Source organism: Lonchura striata, chromosome 4 (genome assembly GCF_046129695.1).
Source record: "Lonchura striata isolate bLonStr1 chromosome 4, bLonStr1.mat, whole genome shotgun sequence".
NCBI lineage: Eukaryota > Metazoa > Chordata > Aves > Passeriformes > Estrildidae > Lonchura > Lonchura striata.
In genome coordinates, this window is record NC_134606.1 from 12,065,795 (window position 1) to 12,083,572 (window position 17,778).

The 17,778-nt window shown below is 38.2% G+C and overlaps 1 protein-coding gene across 9 annotated transcripts in view; it reads left to right on the top strand.

The window, feature by feature from the left end:
• The window catches only part of PPP2R2C (protein phosphatase 2 regulatory subunit Bgamma), a 191,698-nt gene that overhangs the window by 57,116 nt on the left and 116,804 nt on the right, over positions 1-17,778 (top strand). For 2 of the 9 annotated variants that reach the window (XM_021550764.3, XM_021550761.3), the window contains exon 1: positions 112-670. The exons of 3 other annotated variants lie outside the window; for them this stretch is intronic. Coding sequence is in view for 2 of the 6 variants with exons in the window: in XM_021550761.3 (XP_021406436.1) it covers positions 601-670 (70 nt within the window). In the remaining 4 variants the exon portion in view is untranslated. Of the gene's footprint in view, positions 1-108; positions 671-9,265; positions 9,274-17,411; positions 17,441-17,778 lie in introns of those variants that run through there. 4 more of the 9 variants (XM_021550762.3, XM_077782746.1, XM_077782745.1 and 1 more) reach the window with 4 other exon arrangements.

Below are 17,778 nucleotides of genomic sequence, written 5' to 3' on the forward strand. Positions count from 1 at the left end.
CTCCGCTCCCCTCAGCGCGGCTCCCCTCGGCTCCGCTCCGCTCCCCTCGGCTCCGCTCCCCTCGGCTCCGCTCCCCTCGGCTCCGCTCCCCTCGGCTCCGCTCCCCTCGGCTCCGCTCCCCTCGGCTCCGCTCCCCTCGGCTCCTTCCCGCGCCTTCCCGCTGCGGGCGGCTCCCGCTGCAGCCCGGCCGCGCCGCCGGGAGCTGCCGCCTGTGCTCGGAGTACCTGCGACACAGCTGGGCTATTCTTTAACTGTGCGAGAAGTGCCTCTGTTCCCTTCACGCAAGCTCCCTACTGGCTTTCTGCATCCGTAATTCCTCGGAGCCGTTTTTCCCTCCGGCGTTCTCCCGCTACTTCGTTTTCCCTTTTCCCCGCTTTTTCCTTTTTTTTTTTTTTTTCTTTTCCCGCTCGTTCTTCGCCCCCCACCCCCCCTTCCCCCAAAATCTGTGCTGCCTCAATAGCGCTCATTATGCTGTGCTCAGTGGCCCGGTGTGTTCCCCGCCTCTGCTAGGCAGTGGCAGCATGGATGGTGCTCTTGTGACGACCTCTGCTGATGCTATCAGTCCACTGCGGATAGGCATGCTGAGTAATCCTGCTGTAAATGGGCGAGGACACGGACGCACGGAAAATTAACCACAGCTTTCTGCGAGACCACAACTATGTGACTGAAGGTAACATAAATACTGTCATTTTTCTCTTCTCGCGTTGCATATTCTATGCTAGGAATGCACTGTCATGTTTGGAGATGTAGGCTGTTCCTTTTTTTTTTTTCCTTTTTTAAACGGGGGATTTCAGGGCGTTTTTCTGTGGGATGTAGCAACAGAATCTGTCTGAATTTGCTAAATCCCGAAGACATTCTGTCATGCTACAGCAGTATATGAAAGTACCGGGGCTGGAGAAGGTCTTGCATTGTGCTGAGTTTCTGCTAGTGAGGTGTGCAGCACCTGGCATTGAATGCACAGTAGCTGCAATGTAGAAGATGGGAAGCACCTGATTACTTAAAAAAAAAAAAAAATGTTTGAGAGCACCAAAGTAAGAGAAATAATCCGTGAAGTTAACTGTTTGCTGGTGTAATGAAGGTTATGCATCTCATTTTGGTAATTATATCCTGAGCGTTACAGACATTGCTCTGTTGATTGTTCCCTAGAGAACCGTATACATTTAGAAGGCATTTAGAAGGGATATGTAGGCATCATCTTTTGAAATGCTGCTGCCTTCTTTCTGTTCCCTGTGTCTGTGCAAGGTACATGAGAAAAGGCACCTTCATTTTAAGTCATTCAATGACTTGTAGGTTATTACATAAAAAGGAATTTTCCTGCAGGTGACATATGTTAAATGTTGAGAGAATTTGCCTTGAGATTCTGAAATGGTTGGGTCAGGTACTGGTCTGTATTTCCTTGCCAGAAAGTTGGTTTAAGAGTAGGCCATTTTAAGATTGATTAAACAGGAGGAAAGCATTTGTAGGTGCTTGACTTTGTAAATACATCTGTATGTGCAGTTTTAACAGCACTTTTCAGCAGCAGAAATAGTAACTCAATGTAGGCTTATATAATATGAACATACTTAACATCAGGGTCAACTGATACTCCTTGAGACACAGTCTCCAGATTCTGTCGTCATTTGATCAATGCTCAGTCACTTAATACTCCCATGCTGCATCCTGAAACGTGATCAGCTTATGCTCTCTTGATTATTGATGATTTGAATTGTTTTAGATTGGAGAAAACAGTAGGATGATTTCTGTCATACCAGGACCACAATGCAGATTTTTCAGAAGAAAAATTAAAAATGCTGTGAGCTGTAACTGTTACCAGAGACTGGTGTAATTGCTTGCTAATCTTGCCTCTAGGACATCCTTTACACTCTGGTTAATGTTGTGGTGCATTTTCAAATTTGTTTCGAACTTTTGGTTAATTTTTTTTTCAGAATGATGATTTATGTTTTGAGATGTGGTCACCTGTTTGAAGAAACTTCATTTAAATTTGTAAATTCATGCCTGGGATTCTGCAAAATTCACAGTATAATTACTGCAGTATACTTGATACATGGTAAATTTCAGATGTGCAGCTATGTTAAAAATTGAATTTTCAAGTCTCTCTGTTTTGTGATCTGAGGAAAATTAAATTAATGGTGGATTTTTCAAATCCATATTGTCCTTTTATATGTCATGAGTGTTCTAAAAATTAGATGGAGATTTTTAGTTTTTTTGTGACACTGCTAGGCCAAGTGTTAGATTTTTCTCATAGTTTATCTTCACCTGATAATTGGATCATAAGGACTGGACATTCTTCTGTCATTGCACATGGAGGGGCTTTTCTGAAATGGGTAAAAATACACTTTGAATATCAATGCTGGCCTTTTTTATATTTTTCCTGTGATCAGAAGTCATAATGAAATATGTTGGCATCTGTTCTTGAAATCTTCAGTAGCAAAGTATTAGTTTTTCATTTCAGACTAGTGTAATTCTTGTTGGGTTTGTCAGGTATAATAGAATTCTTCACAGCTGTTATATCTGACATTGCCACACCTTTTAAAAGATCTTGGAAATCATGAGGGAATGGATTTATCCGTGAAATTTTTCCAAGGAGACCTTCAGCTCAAAGAGGAGCATCACAAATTTTAATTTCTCATGGATACACTTTGATTAAAATGCATAATGAATACATTAGTTAAACTGGTGCTTAAAATGTGTTTTGTTTGTTCTTCTGTGGAATTTTGTATTTTTTTGTTTAAAAATTTGGCTCCATGAAAGAACTTTAAGTCTTCTCAATTGTAAAGGCCTGCAGTCCTTTCACAGGCCTTGTATTTGGTCCTGTGACATGTTAAGTGCAACAATAGAAAAGCAGTAACATGTTACCTTGTTATACTTCTTTGGGGTCCAATCCAAGTTTTTCTTTGGCTTTCATAATCCACCATTTAAAATGAAAAAAAATGCTTTATGTTCAGTGTATTAGAGAAGTTACCAATTCATTGTTGTTTGTGAATAACCAAAATTTTATCTCATTTTCAGAGTTTTAAAGTCTTGGTAAGTGAGTCCTCTGTCCTTGCTATTCCATGCAGCAGACTAAATTAATTTACAAAAGGAGGTATTTCTAACCCTTTCTTCCTCTATTCACAAAGGAAAGTAAAGCCAGCAATAATCATGTAGATGTGGGTTAGCTATAGCATTGCTTTAATTCTCTTCCTGGTTTAGTTTTTCAGTGATTAAAAAAGCCCAGAGAGTCAGATGACACAGGAATTCAGGGTATAGGAAAGCTGTGAGCCAAATCCAATTTGCTCTGCTTTCGCTAGTGGACTGAAGGTGTTCCTAACACAACTGCTTTGCTTGAGCAAAGTCAAATTTCATCTCTTTGATAGATCATTATTTTCCAACATTGGGATTATCTGTAACAAATGTGGCTTTACCTTGACTATGGAAAATCGAATTGGTTTTTAAATCTCAACAATTTTTTGATTTGTTGTTATACTGTAACTATTATACTGTAATAGACATTATAGACACACGTATGACAACAGTGATTATCTGGCCCTGTTTCTCCTGTCGCATATGCACAACTGCAATGTGGCATTAAAACAAGCAGAACATTAATAATTTTGTCTTTTAAAGTCTTTAAAATTATGTTATGGTTGCACAATGAAAAAAGGTGGTTTAATTCCAGCTTCAATATACAGCAGTTTTTCAATGATCATTTTTAAAAGTAGCTTTTGAAGCAAACTGTTTTAATTGGAGTTGTTTGTATGAGCAAAATAAAAAAGATCTGGTTAGACTTGTGAAGAAAGAGAGAAAAAAACATCTGAGGCTTAGAAAATGTGAGCTGTGAGGAAAGATTTAACTTCTTTGCAAAGGTGGTGAAACACTGGGATATATTGCCTGGGGAGCTTATGTAATTTTTATCACTGAAGTTTTTAAAAGCAGGTGACATAGATGTCTGCAAGCAATGACATGGGGATAGCTGAGCCTCCCGTGGGGCAGAGGAATGGACTAGATGACCTCTGAGATCTGTTCAGGCTTGTGATTCATTGCAGGGCTGTGTTTTATCTTAATTGCCTTTTGCACCACAGCTGTGGGAACCAGTTGCCCAGGAGGTGTTGGGTCAGTAAAATGTGTTATTTGCACAGCAACTGCAGGAGGGAGGAGAGGCACGGGAAGAGAAGATGGGTCGGATGGGAGAAATGTGATCCTTCATTACTGTACAGACAGGGTCTGTTGGGGAGAGGGCAAGAAAATTGTGAGTTGGGGGAAGGGGGATGAAAGAGACTTCTGCTTTAGCTGGCAGGGGATGTCCTTCAGTCCTGGAGTTCCCTTGATGTTACCTGTGCTTAAGATTAATGGTAGACCTGACAGGACTGCTGATACACTTTGCTGTCTCAGGGCCTTGGGATCAGCCACACAGGGTCTGATTCTGAGCAGTGAATTGCCTGGTATGGTTGCTGTCTTCCTGGTAGGGGCAAAAAGTTGCAGGAATCAATGGTGCCACTCTCTTGCTCAGATGCCAGGTTAGTTCTGTTACTCTGTGTTTTACTGATTTAACAATTAACAGAAATAATGAACAAAATTCACTATTTCTGCCAAACTATGTTAAAGGATGTGTTTCACCTCCATGATCTCTAATTTATTTGGAAAAATTCTTCTCTGGTGGGTGAAGGCATATTGCAGGTTGCATACAGACAAGTCTAGCCTATGAACCGATGACTTTTTATGGAATATCTCTGTTTTGGGAAGGAATAAAAAGATGTTTATACTTCCAATTTCTGGAGAGACACAAGCTCCTCCCTTGGTCTAGGCCTGCAAATGCAAGTGGGGCCAGTGGAGTTGCATTGGTGCAGTGGGGCAGAAGGTGACCTGCACGATCTTGACGTTTATATGGTCAAATTGTGTCTTTGGTTCCATGGCTTCACTTCTGTGAAAAAGTTAATAATGTTAATGGTGCATTAATGTCTTCAAATATATATTTGAAAAGTTACTAGAATTAGCAGTGCAATATAAACATATTGAATCATAACCATGTGAAATGTTTATTATAGAGGATAAAGGAACCCCTTTTGTTCTTAATGATTATTATAGAGGATAAGGGAGCCCTTTTTACAGATTTTTTTTTTTTCCTTAATGAAAGAAATTAGTATATCTCTTCTTCAGTAATCAAAATTAGAGGAAATTATCAATTTTTATCTGCCAAAAAGAAATTTGGTTTTGAGCTTTTCTTTCATAAACATCTCAGATATAAATTGAATTAGACTTTACTACCTGAGATATTAATTGGATAAATATAGCAAACAAGTAACTCTCTGCTGACTCAGGCTCACCATTGGTCAGTCTAGTTCACTGATTTCTCCTTATTAAGAAAAGTACAAGAGGTAACTCTTCCTCTCAACCTCCAGCAATTCAGGATTTATGTTGTGAATATTGATGATTTAAATATTTTTACAGAACTAATTTAGGAACAGTTTTAGAATTGCCCTGGAAATTATTGCTCATTCTTAGTGTAGTTGCTTGTGTTAGTTATTTTTTTCCTTAAGTCGAGGGTGAACAGGGGTAAACCTTGTTAAAGCATGATTTTGTCCCTTGTTAAACAGGATATAGGTATGTCTTTCTGTGCACGGATTTGGCTCTTTTATTCACAGTGATATTCAGATGAATGTTGTGAGTAGCCTTGAAGATTTGGATTAATAAGGTTTATTCCATCCAAGTGATGTTGCTGACTTTGTAATCTTTATTCATGCAGCTTAGTTGGGTGCAGCCATGGAGGCAGAGCTGGAGCATTGCTGTCACACTGGCTTGCACTGCATCCCTTTGCTCACTCACTCAAACCTGCAGCTGGGTGTGGGGTTCATCGAGGAAAACCAAACACTGGAACTGCTGGAAGCTTGGATCTGCACAGCACAGATATTTAAGGCAATGTCTGTAGGCGTGAGATGGGCCAGCAATTCCCTCCAACAAGCCCAGCAAAGGCAGGATAGATTTAGCCAGTGAATTATGCTGTCAGCAGTGCTTGCCATGATGCAGCATCAGCTACACATTCAAAGCACTCCATTCATGCTACATTTATTAGGCTCATAATATTGTTGTCTCTATTTTGCTTGCCAAATGTACTTGATGAAGAAATCATAAATCAGGATTTGGGTTAGGATGTTGGTCCTAGGCTGGGATTTTGGAGTTTCTCAGTTTCCAGTTCCTCAGTTCCCAAAGAGCAGGATTGTGTTAGAGTTAACTTGTTACTGCCTCCTCAGAAGAATATCTGCCTCTTCAAAGAGGAGTTTAGTTCTAAGGACTGGTTGTTAGATTACCTTAAGGGGACCCTTACAGCCACTCTGAGCTGCAGGAGATGTTTCAAAGGCATGCAGTTAACTTGGTTTGGATCTTCATTTAATGTCATGTTCTTCACATGGCAATTATTCACCAGTGTCACATGTACCCATTAAAGCTTTAACAGGTGTGATTAGGCTGGGCTGCAATCTTTCTCTTTGCCAAGGAATAAATCTCTGATGCTGGATCAGTGATTTTGGTGGGTTGCCCCTAGGGAATGATGGCAACCTTGGCTCTCTTTGCATGCATATGTAATCAACAGATGATTTTGCACTCACTGTCTAAATAATGTATTTGGTTGCTGTATAGTGCTAGAGGTCCTGGAGAAGTAAGATTTATTAACAAAAGAAAGGGACCATGTGGAATATTAGCTAAAACCAAGCTTCTTCCATGACAGTGACAACAAGGAGCTGAAAAAGAACATGTAGCAATCTGGAGCTTTTCCAGGTGCCAGCAGACTAGAAACATTATAAATAGAAATGTTGATCGCATATTTAACTATATAGCTGTTATATGTAATAGACTGAGCTACATATAAACCTTAAAACCAGAAGTTCAGGACATGAACTGCAATGTGTGTGTAAGATAAAACGTGGGCCTAGAAATATGATCCTTGCAAGCTCGCTGTGTCTGCCAGAGTTTTTCTAATTGAAACTGACAGTTTAAAAGTATTGAATAATGTAAAACTAAACAACATTGTGCAGGTAGAGTCAGTGTCATTGTTCACCATGGGAGAAGTTTATTTAGTACATGTGTCATTATGAAAACTGTACTTAACAGTATAATTTCTATATGTTTTCTGTGTAAACCTCAGGCATTTCAGCAATACATCATATATTTAAATGGTGAATTTAGAGAATGGTAGATGTTGCTCTTGCATCAGTTCAAAATGTGAAACACTATACAATAACACTGAATATTTTATAATGAAGAACTGACTATCTTTTATTACAGCCATAAAAAGGTAACTCATCCTTACTGTTTACATTGTGTTACTACATAATTACTAGTTGTATCCTTGAAACTTTCCACCACAGTTTATTCAATCATCATTGCAAGGCTTTGTCTCAAGCACTGGCTGCTAAGAGAACACAAAGTATTTGCTTAAAGTAGAATCTCAGTGTCATTTCAGGCTAATTTCCCTATGGTCAGGGAAAGGTAATAATCTCAGAAAATTAGATAAAGTTATTATGGGCACTTTTGGGATTTTTAAAACAAGAAAGGGTTTTAAATGAACTTCTAGCCATGTTGAGGCACTTTCCTGATCAATTATTTCCATGTTCTCAGGTTAATGCTGAGTTTGCCTTTAGTCATGAGTGTGGTCTATTTTACTTGTTCCTGGTGAAAGTTCCCCAATTCTTTACCAAGAACAACAGCCCCACTGAGCAAAGCAGCCTTATATATGGTAAGAGAGTTCCTATTCTCAAGAGTTACCTTGCTGGAAAGCTCTTGTTCCTGGTTTTATTATTGCTTCAATGCAAATAAAAGCAGACTGTATTTTGCCAGTGAAAGACAAATAATAAAAATGTACATTAAGAGATTTGATTCCTATAAAACCTCAGCATGATATGCCATCCAGTTCAGTGACTTTTCTGAATTATTAATATGACAGGTTTTGGGATCTGTATTGTTAAATATAGCAGTGTATGTTTCTTTCCTATTCACTGGTCCATCTGTTACAAAAAAGAGAAGAAAATGATGCAGACATCTGTATTATAATGGCATTTATGTGCTTTACTTAGAGTACAGAAGAAAGTAAAAGACTAAGAGTTGGTTTATTATTCTCTAGTTCAATGCATGTCTGATTAGAACTTAGTTACTGTTTCCATACTTCTTCCTGTCTGCAGTGCTTTTATTGTTCCCGTGATTCAGGTGTTGCAAATAGGCAGTGACAAAATAACATCATTTGTGTACATTTTGAGGCTAATGCTGCCTGTGGTAGTAATGTTTGCATTAAAGATGACCATAACCTGCTCTACCACTTTCTGGGCCCGTTTCTAGTAGAAATAAAGATCATCTGAGTTGACTTAGAAGTAAATGATTGTTTATTTCATGATCTCAGATTTTAATGACTCCATATTATTTCTCCTTATTCTAAGATGTTAAATGAACATTTCAAATAGAAATGAAAAATAGTTTTCAAGCAATGAGCTAGTCACCAATTAGCAATTATTTATTTCTAGACTTTCATCCAATCATGTACTGTTTCAGAGGTTTCAATTTATGATAGAACTTGGCATGAAGTCTTTAATAAGTGTATAGCTGTAAATCAGAATCTGTCTGCTATTATGTCATAAATAATTTCTGATAGAATGTATTTATTTCTACATTATGCAGTGATAAAAAGAAAATTTCAACTAATAAATTCAATAATAATAGATTAGAAAACGTTGAACAAATAGGCACAGTGGACTGGTGAGTGTAGGCCTGAATTGACTGCCAAGGTAGCACTTGGGACTCCTCATCATGCTACATGTTAATTTAACACCCTGCTTGATTTGATACTTTTTATTGCTGCATGCAGATCTGTGATATGAGAATAACCAGTACAAGATGAAGTCAGATGTGCATTCTACAGTCTTCTTTTGAATGGAAGATTTAAGTCAAGTATATTCTCTTTAATCAACACTGAAGATCAAAGTGGAATTCACATATGTAGTCTCTTTGAAATAGGTAGATGTGAATTATTACATCTTACAGAATTTCCTGGAAAGCCTTACTAAGAGTGAAGTAAAGTCATATGGATGGTGGTTATTCTCATTGCTCAGGTACAATATGAATGTAATTTTGTGCATGTTGTGTGCACTTGTAACGCAAGTGTATGCTGCACTCACAGAAGTTTTGTGGATGACTGCACCTAAATGTTTCTGGTGTGCCTGTATTCCTCCCAGCTGCTATGCTTGAAATGTGAATCTAGAAGTCCTGGAATGGCTATGGAGAAGTTTCAGCATTGAGAAGCAGTAGGAGCTGGTATGTAGGGCACTGTCCTTCAAGTCTCATATGATTCAGTCTGTTTTGGTCTATGTGTGACAGAGCTGGTCAGGAGAGTGACACTTGTTAGGTTAATGCTGAGTCTGGGGTAAAACTTTCCTTTCATCATGGTGTGATAAACAATGTCCTTCAATTTCTGATTTTCATCTATGATGAGCTGTAGCTTTCTGAAATATTATTTCCTTGAACACAGATTTTGTTTTCCATGGTTAATTGTGGCCTTACTTGATAGAGGAGACATTTCTGTGCTTCCACATACATTTCAGAAAAATGAGGGAAATGGAGAACAGGCCTCTGTGTTACTATGCAAATGTTACAAAAGGTGCTAGTTTTAAAACAAATGAGTTGCATCTGTTATCAGTTATGATGTTGCAAATCAGCCAATTATAGTAAAACTTCAAGATTTACTAGGTGTGAGAATTCATGTTACATCCCAGTAAAGGGTTTTGGTTGCTTTAACTTTGAACTGTGCTGCAGAAATCACTGCTGAATGTGATTTGTACAGAATACAAACAACCAGCTCTTTGTGTTGATTTTTCCCAGCTTTTGTTTAAAATTGTTTCATTGAAAATATCTTTTACTTTTTCTTATCTTCAAATTAATTTCAAGGCATTTTAAATTGAGGATTTTGTTTGAAATTGACATGGATGCCATTTTTGTCAGCAAATTGCCCATTCTCCAGAGGACTCTGTAGCCTGGGATGCCCATCTCTCCTGCTGCTGTTGGAGCCACTCCCATCACATGAGAAGTATCAGAGCAGAGGGGAAGAGGTTCTGGTCAATTTAGGCTTCTTCAGGAAATGTCAGCAAGCTTGGCCTGGTTTGCATTTGTCCCTTGCTGGCAGGGAGGGAACCAGCACAGCTGCCTGCTCCTGAGAGCACGGGGACCATGGGCAGTGCTGTCTTGTGCTGGTGCAAATTTGCCATCTGCCACCAGAGTCCCATTGCTGCTCCCTGTGACCTGCTCCCTGTGCACGTTTGGTCAGTGTGCTGAAGACTTCCAGAGTAGTGAAGCTTACTGCTGTGCTCCTTCAAAACCACCTTGTTATAAGGCTTTTGCAATATTTATACACAGTAGAAAGAAGGGAGGAAATACAAACTATAAGTATATTGGAAAAATGTCTGACAGCTATCCTGGATGTACCTGGGAAGTGGTAGTAATGTAGTAATGTTAAATGTGAAAGCATTGATGCTCGTACACTATAAATAATTACTAACAAAGGTGGTTGCCAGTGTGGAGAGTTATTTGCAGGGGGATTAATTTTTGATTGTTAAGTGTAAGTATATTTAGACAGAAAATTATTTCTGTTCCTGAAAGCCAGGGAGGAGTTGTAAATGGGAAGAATTAGCAGTCTGGATTCCACAGAGCAAACACCAGCCTAGTTATTACAGATGAGATTTGATGAATGTTGTTCTATTGAGGTTATCGCAGGAAGCTATTCTTATATTTTACATTTTAATAACTGAACTCAATGATTTTATTTTTAGCAGTTGAATTTACAGTTTTCTTGAAAACTTTTCAGTTTGGTAGCCTTCTTTTCTGAAATGTTACAGATATTTCAAAGCCTTTAATGTCCCTTTTGCTAAGCCAAAAATCTTTGATCCAAAAAGCTTCATTGAGCAATTTGTGCATATGTGTACAGACATAATCTAACACAATAATAGAATCAAAATAATTGAAATTGAGGAAAGGAATCTCCTATACTTTGCCTTTAGTGGTCTTGCACAGCAGTCCAGAAATTCTGAGATTTTATTTTGTAAGTGAAATCCTTCAGGAATATATCTTTGCAAGGAAAGATAGGTTAGGGAAATAATACCTGCAAATTAAAAAAAAAAAAAAATACCAGTAGCTAGATGAGACTTGACTACACATGACAGCAAGAGATACTAGGGCATGACATTATAGGTGGAACCTGACACTAGGAGAGCTGCTACATAGTTCAAGCAAACTTGAGGAAAATTTTTTCATATAAAAACAGTAACTTCACTAGTTTACATATCCTGGACAAGGAATTTGTTAAAGTCTTGTGTTTTAGTTTTTAAGTGATGGTTCTTGTGAGTTTATGTAGAGTCATTGGTTTTTTCCTGTTCCGTGTTTTGTGCCCTGCTAAGAAACCTTCTGATAGAGCATAGAAAGATTTTCCTTTTTTCAAAAGCTGCTTTTATTGATGAAATAATGAGCAGAATTTATTGAAAGAGTTCAACAATAGCACATTGGGCTAGAGATGGCATGAAGAAACCTGTTCATCATAATAGTTCTTAAAAGCAGTAGTCCAATTGATCAATTTAACATTTCTACAAATAAAAACCCCCAGAGCTCATCTCTTCAGCTGTGGGGCTACTCAGATAATTTCCACAGATTTCCATTTCTCTTTTCAAAACTAGCTGCTTTAAAACTGTCCACTTTTTATGTTGTGTTTCTGTAAAATAACTGATTACTCATGCCTGTATTAGATATATACAACACTAAATGTGATATAAGGCATGAGCTATAGTTTATCTGTATTTAAGATCTTTTAATTCACAGGTAGCTGTCAGACTGGGTATCAGGTAGGCTTTTTTTCCCCAGTCTGATTCTCAGATCCAGTAACAGACCACACTTGAAGAACTGAAAGAAGTTGATTGGTTCCTATAGGTCAAAATTTGGGCTAAATCTAAAATACATCTGTTCCCCTAGACAACTGACAAGTGGTCAAGACTGGAACTTATATAAAAAAGCATGAATATTTTTGGACTAAATATCTCACAGGAATAATTAACATTTTCCCCTAGTTCACACAGCCTTCTACCCAGGCAACAGATGGGTAACCGTAACTCTTAAACCTAATGGTCTTCCTTGAAGTTTCTTTTCATGTGCTTCTGGTATGTGTCTTCATACTGCTAAAGTTCCTTTGATTTCCTTTTGGCCACTTTCCGGAACATCTTTTAATTCCTTTTGTGAAATTTCCATGCCGGCTTTAATTCCTGCCAGAAGGCAACTGTTGCATCTCTGTTCAAGCAGGACCCTAAAGCTTTAAATTCTTAGAATTTCTCTCTCTGGAAGGAATACTCCCTGCTCAGACTTCAGAGACATCAAGAATATGTAGATCAAACACTGCTCAGGAGAGAAATAAGGACACAGAATTCCTTCCTTGGCTAATTACTCCGTTTCCATTTGCTGTTTGACTTGATTGTAGTAATACTTGGGTTTTATTTGCAGTACTTGCTACTGTTTGAGTTCCAGGAATCTTTATTTAAAAAAAAAAAAAAAAAAAGGGGAGTCCAGCCAAAACCACAACTCATTTGGTATTCTTTGCCAAATTCTTTCTGCTCTCTGTATGTATATCCATTGAGTCTTGTGAGGACAAGACCTGGAAGTGTCACTTAGTACTATTCTTTTACTGTCATTAAAGGACACAGATGTGACTCCAAAGTATCTTGTACCTGATAAATTGGTCTGTAGATGACCCTCAGGTGAAGGGGGAAGGTATTTTTGAAATTTGAAGAGTCCCTTCTTCTGCACCATTTTACTGAAAAGGAGTTTTTTGGGGGAGGTCTGGCAGCCTTCTTGGGTAAGATCCCAGTTAAGTATATTAATACCAACAGACTTGGCTGAAGGACAGGGTCAGGATTTTATCATGTTATGATAAGGGAAAAGCTAATGGGGTTTTCTCTTTGTTATTTGTTATTACTCACCCCTGAAGGCGAGGGTGGCTGAGGTTCTTGCTAATAAATCTCTTGCAGCAGATTAGAATGAAATGACACTGAATGAAATTAGAATGAAATGACATTGGCTTTTTATATATATTATGTATATATTTATGTAGGGATTATTTAGAATAATGTGCTTGCCATGGAAAGGAGGTATGTAGCCCTTTTGGTTATTATCTATCTGTAGTAATATAACAGTATGAAAGTATAAAGATACCACTTCAGAAAATATATAAGGGAAAGAAGGAATGAGAAGGATAAGATTAGATAGTGGAAACATATCACCACTTACCTAGCAAAGAGACTTAATTATTGTTATTTGGTGTCTGTTGGTTGAAGTGATGATCTCCATCTTGATCAGTTGGGAGTGGGGGAAGCCCCCAAAACACAAAGTTCAATGGGTTAATAAATGTTCAAGTTTATGTCAGATACCTCCTTGCTTACTGAGGAGTCAGTTTTACACTGTCTGATGTAACACTGTGGATCAGATGCAGTCCTCTCATGAAGGCCCCAAAAATTAGTCAGGGGGCACTCAGGGGGTCTTTGATGGTTTATGACAGCTGCCTCTCAGGACAGAGTGGTTGAGCCAGTTGTGTCCCATCAGAAGGGATGAAAACCTTCAGGCCTGTGTGTGAATGCCCTGGTCGTTCCCAGGGAAAAGTTGTACAGCTGAGCCTGTTATTTAAGGGTGATAAAAAACATTATCTGACCTCTGATTCTTACCTGCCTTCTCCCTCACATGGCTCAAACCTCAGTTGTACTCCCAGCTGGTGGGTGCTCACCCCCCCGCACATGGGCTGTGACCTTGCAAACCCAACCTCAGCAAAGCACCTGCTGCTATTGCAAATGGCTGATTGAGCCACTAACCATTAACATTTCAGTCCTCCATGCCATCCTGCTACAGAAATGAAAGTGACTAAATAACAGAAATTTAAATTTTAATTTCATTTTATTTTTTTACTCTGGTAAGTTTTAAAAAATTGAAATACACTACCTGGATTTGTTGGGACAAGGTTACTGTACATGTTTCTATTAAACGGCAGCAATATCATCTTTAATACCCTGACAGGTTGTTAACAACCTTTGTGTAATTGTGATTTAGTGTCTAATGAAGTATATTGAGAAGCTGCCACTGGCTGGAGCAGGATTGGATCCAGTTGCATGGCTTTGCATGGCTGTACTCTGTGTACATATCGTAAATCCAGAAAAATATATGTATGTATATACAAACCACGTATTTTGTTTTGAGTCATGATTTTAATCTTATAGAAGCATAGAATGGATTGGGTTGGAAGAGACCTTAAAGACACTCCACTAGAACAGGTTGGTCAAAGCCCCATCCAACCTGTCTTTGAACACTCTCAAGGAAGATACACAGCTTCTCTGGGCAACCTGTTCCAGTGCCACCTCTACATCTATTCTGCATCTGTTCATCTGTCTTAATCTCTGCATCTGTTTGTGCTAACTACTTTGTACAGTAACCTGAGTTACTTTTGTCTTCACGATGACATTGTATAATGTGGGGATGTAGTTTATAACCCCTGGTACTGGAAGACTGTGTTTTTTTGAAGAGTTTATCTCAATGCTCACCAAAAACCTTTCTGGAAATTTCAAGTGTGCTAAATCTTCAGAGACTCAATACCACTGCTGGCTTTGTTTTTACAACACCAGCAGGTAAAGATGAAAATGTAGCTGAATTCCATCTACCATATTCAGAATTGTTAGAATCTACAAAGCTTAGATTTTCCTACTACTGTCAAGAAATGTAAGTACATTCTGCAGTTTAGCACAAAAATTTCTGGGAGCTAAAATTATGTGGATTTGTTACTTTTCTTACGGTTTATTGCAATTCTGTTCCTCAGTAAACCATATACTGTCCTTTAACCAAAATAACAGATTTTCTGTAGCTACTATAGCTATTTAGAGTTATCATTTTGTTGATTTGCAGAGTGAGTTAGGAAATCTACTTGGAAATTCTCATGCATAATATGATTTATTAAATTTAAGGTTAAAATCAAGGTTAAAATTATCCAGTTGAATACTGTGCCCTTAATACTGTCTTTACAAGTTTCCTTGGAGCTTAATGCATTCAGATTTATACTAACTAGAGTACAACCCATTTATTTTTCTTTGACCCTTTTGTCTGCTATATGATTTACTCATGCTGCATATTGTTTTCTTTTAAATACTGTTAAGTCTTTGCTTGAAGCAAAACTGCTCTCCAGGTTTTCTCTTGCAGGTAATTTGCTCGAGGGTACTCTTTAACTTTCTGAAATGTAAAGTAGTTGCAATTCAGGTTTTAATTGTATGTCTTTTTCTCCTTTTCAAGAGTATGCTGCCTGGACACATCATTTTGTTATTTAAAGGGCTGATAAATGTGTCTAAGTTGTATTAATTTATGTGGCAATAGAATTCAAATTAATGCTATCCAGAAGATCTTTAAATGCATGAGTAGTATGAAAGGTATAATTAAATCGCTCTGAAAAAAAAAATACAGGATATTTCATGAATGTCAGTAACATGGTTTTAGCCCTTAAGTAATTTTTCTTTGCTACAGATACTTTTGAGGGTTGTGTCTACCAGAACCTTAAAAATGTGTGTCTTGAGAAAACAGTAATTTTTTCCCTTCATTTGTCCATTTGGGTTTGTGCTAATTTGTGAGGTTCATATTATCCTCCTAAATTATGCTTTTACAGATACCAGGAAGTTCACAGTGTTATAATGAGAGAGAGGGGTTTTTGAGCTATGTGCAGAACATTTAGGTAAACGCTTAAGCTGATGAGGAAGCTTGAAGAGAGCTTGGCAGAAGAATGGTTGTACAGTAGGGGACATGATACTATAAAATTAATCCAAGTAGGGAGGGCTACGTGACTGCTGCAGAGTCCGCATGACCCTGAAGAGAAAATGATGTACAGAAAGCAAGATATTGAAACTGCTTGGTATGTAGAAATAGATAGAGAAGAACAAAGAAGTGCTAAGCTGTTCTAACTGCAAGGCCAGCTGGACAGGCAAGTATCAATCACAAGGATAGTTTTAAGATAATAGTACAAGTCACATAGCAACCAATCATGAGCTTGGCTTTTGCAATATGTATGAGCTAATTAACGAGTATATATAAACTGTGTAATCCATCAATAAACTGAGACTTGATGGTCATGATAGCATGAGTCTTGTCTCCCGCGGCACCCTCCAACAGAAGCTTGTTATAGCTGGTGATTCCTGTTAAGAGCATCCCAGAGTCCCTTCGTTGAAGACAAACCTGAAAGATTAACCCACTATAAAGGAACAGACTGTGGCTGAAGAATTTTCACAGTTGAATTTTTGGAAGAAAAATTGTGTGCTGCATGCAGAATTACTTGCTTCAATTAATCAGTGTTAAAAAAATTATTAACTGCATCATAATCTGGTTCAGTCATTTGTGGAAGAGTGTTGAACTCTTGTTCACTGCTAGACATTAGCCTCATCAGGGGTGAGTGGAGCATGATTTCACTTTCTTCTGGCCACTTTCTTCCTAGTGCTGGGCCAGCGTGATTTGCTGATGTCAAGCCACTGTTGGCTCGTATTTGGCCTAGCATGCAGGACGGCCACAGGTCCTTTCCAGACATTTCCTTTGTCTGGAGGTCTTTTGTTCCAAGTGCAAATTTTTGCACTTCTTGCTGAACCTCCTGTAGTCTGTATAGATTTTTTTTTTTTGGCCATTTCGTGCCTTCCCTTAGTTTGTAACTTGGAAGTGAAGCACTGACTTTGTAATGTTAGTTATCACTGTGGATGTTTTAGATGTCTTGCAGTTCACAGTGCACAGTGAATATACCCTAAGCTTGGCTGGCACCAGAGTGAATTTTCTGTATGTTTTTTCATTCATTTCAATCAGTGTATGTTTTTGGCTACCACCAACTGCCAAAATTGTTTGAAATATACCAAATAGCTTTAGGAATTTTTGCTTCAAGAAAGACTTGTTAATTATTTTCTTAGTGAGAAAGATGGCATTTTAATCTGATAACTCAAATAGCAATGGTGGAATTTAGTGCGCAGTGGACTTGAAAAAAAAATCAATATTCTTTTTAGCTTGCATAAAAAAAATCATAGGTTCTTAGCAAAGCCATCTCATGTTGAAACTGCCATTTTGCTTTCTCTGTGGAGACTATCAATTAAAATTCAAGTACCAGTATCATTTCTGGATACTTGGATTTAAGTATGGGCTCTGTAACAGTGATGACTAACATGATTCAGCTGTAGGCTTTGTTTTATTTCACCAGCTGTAGGTTGGTTGGAGAGACCCAGGTGGGACTACAGTCCTCTCACACTGCAGGGAATGGGAAAGGTTATGTTCAAGCACCACCTGAATGTTGTCACTTGGGAATCCACTGCTGCAGCCATAGATGTGTGGATTCACTCATGCAAAGATTCACGAAATGTACTGCTCACCATTTCTTTTTCCAAGTCATGGAGACTGAAAGGTGGGTTTTCTTCATTTTCCAAAGGGAAGATGAACTGTAGAAAAACCAATGATTTCTAAAAGTCTCTCAGGAAAATTTCTGGCAGAGGTGATAAGTCTGTCTGGGAGTTGTATTAGTTCTTATATGCATGATAGATTCTACATAAGATTTAAAAATGGAGGGAGAAGAGGTATTCTAGCTTGGATTTCGTGGCAGGCTGCATATTCATCCTAAAAATAGCTTTCTGTCATGGAAGAGCTTTCTGTTTGAATGGGACTAATCTCTGGAATGTATCTTCCTTTAGACAAAGTTGTTCTCTTTTTTTTGTTCCATGAATTACTCTCCCAGACAGTGAAAGT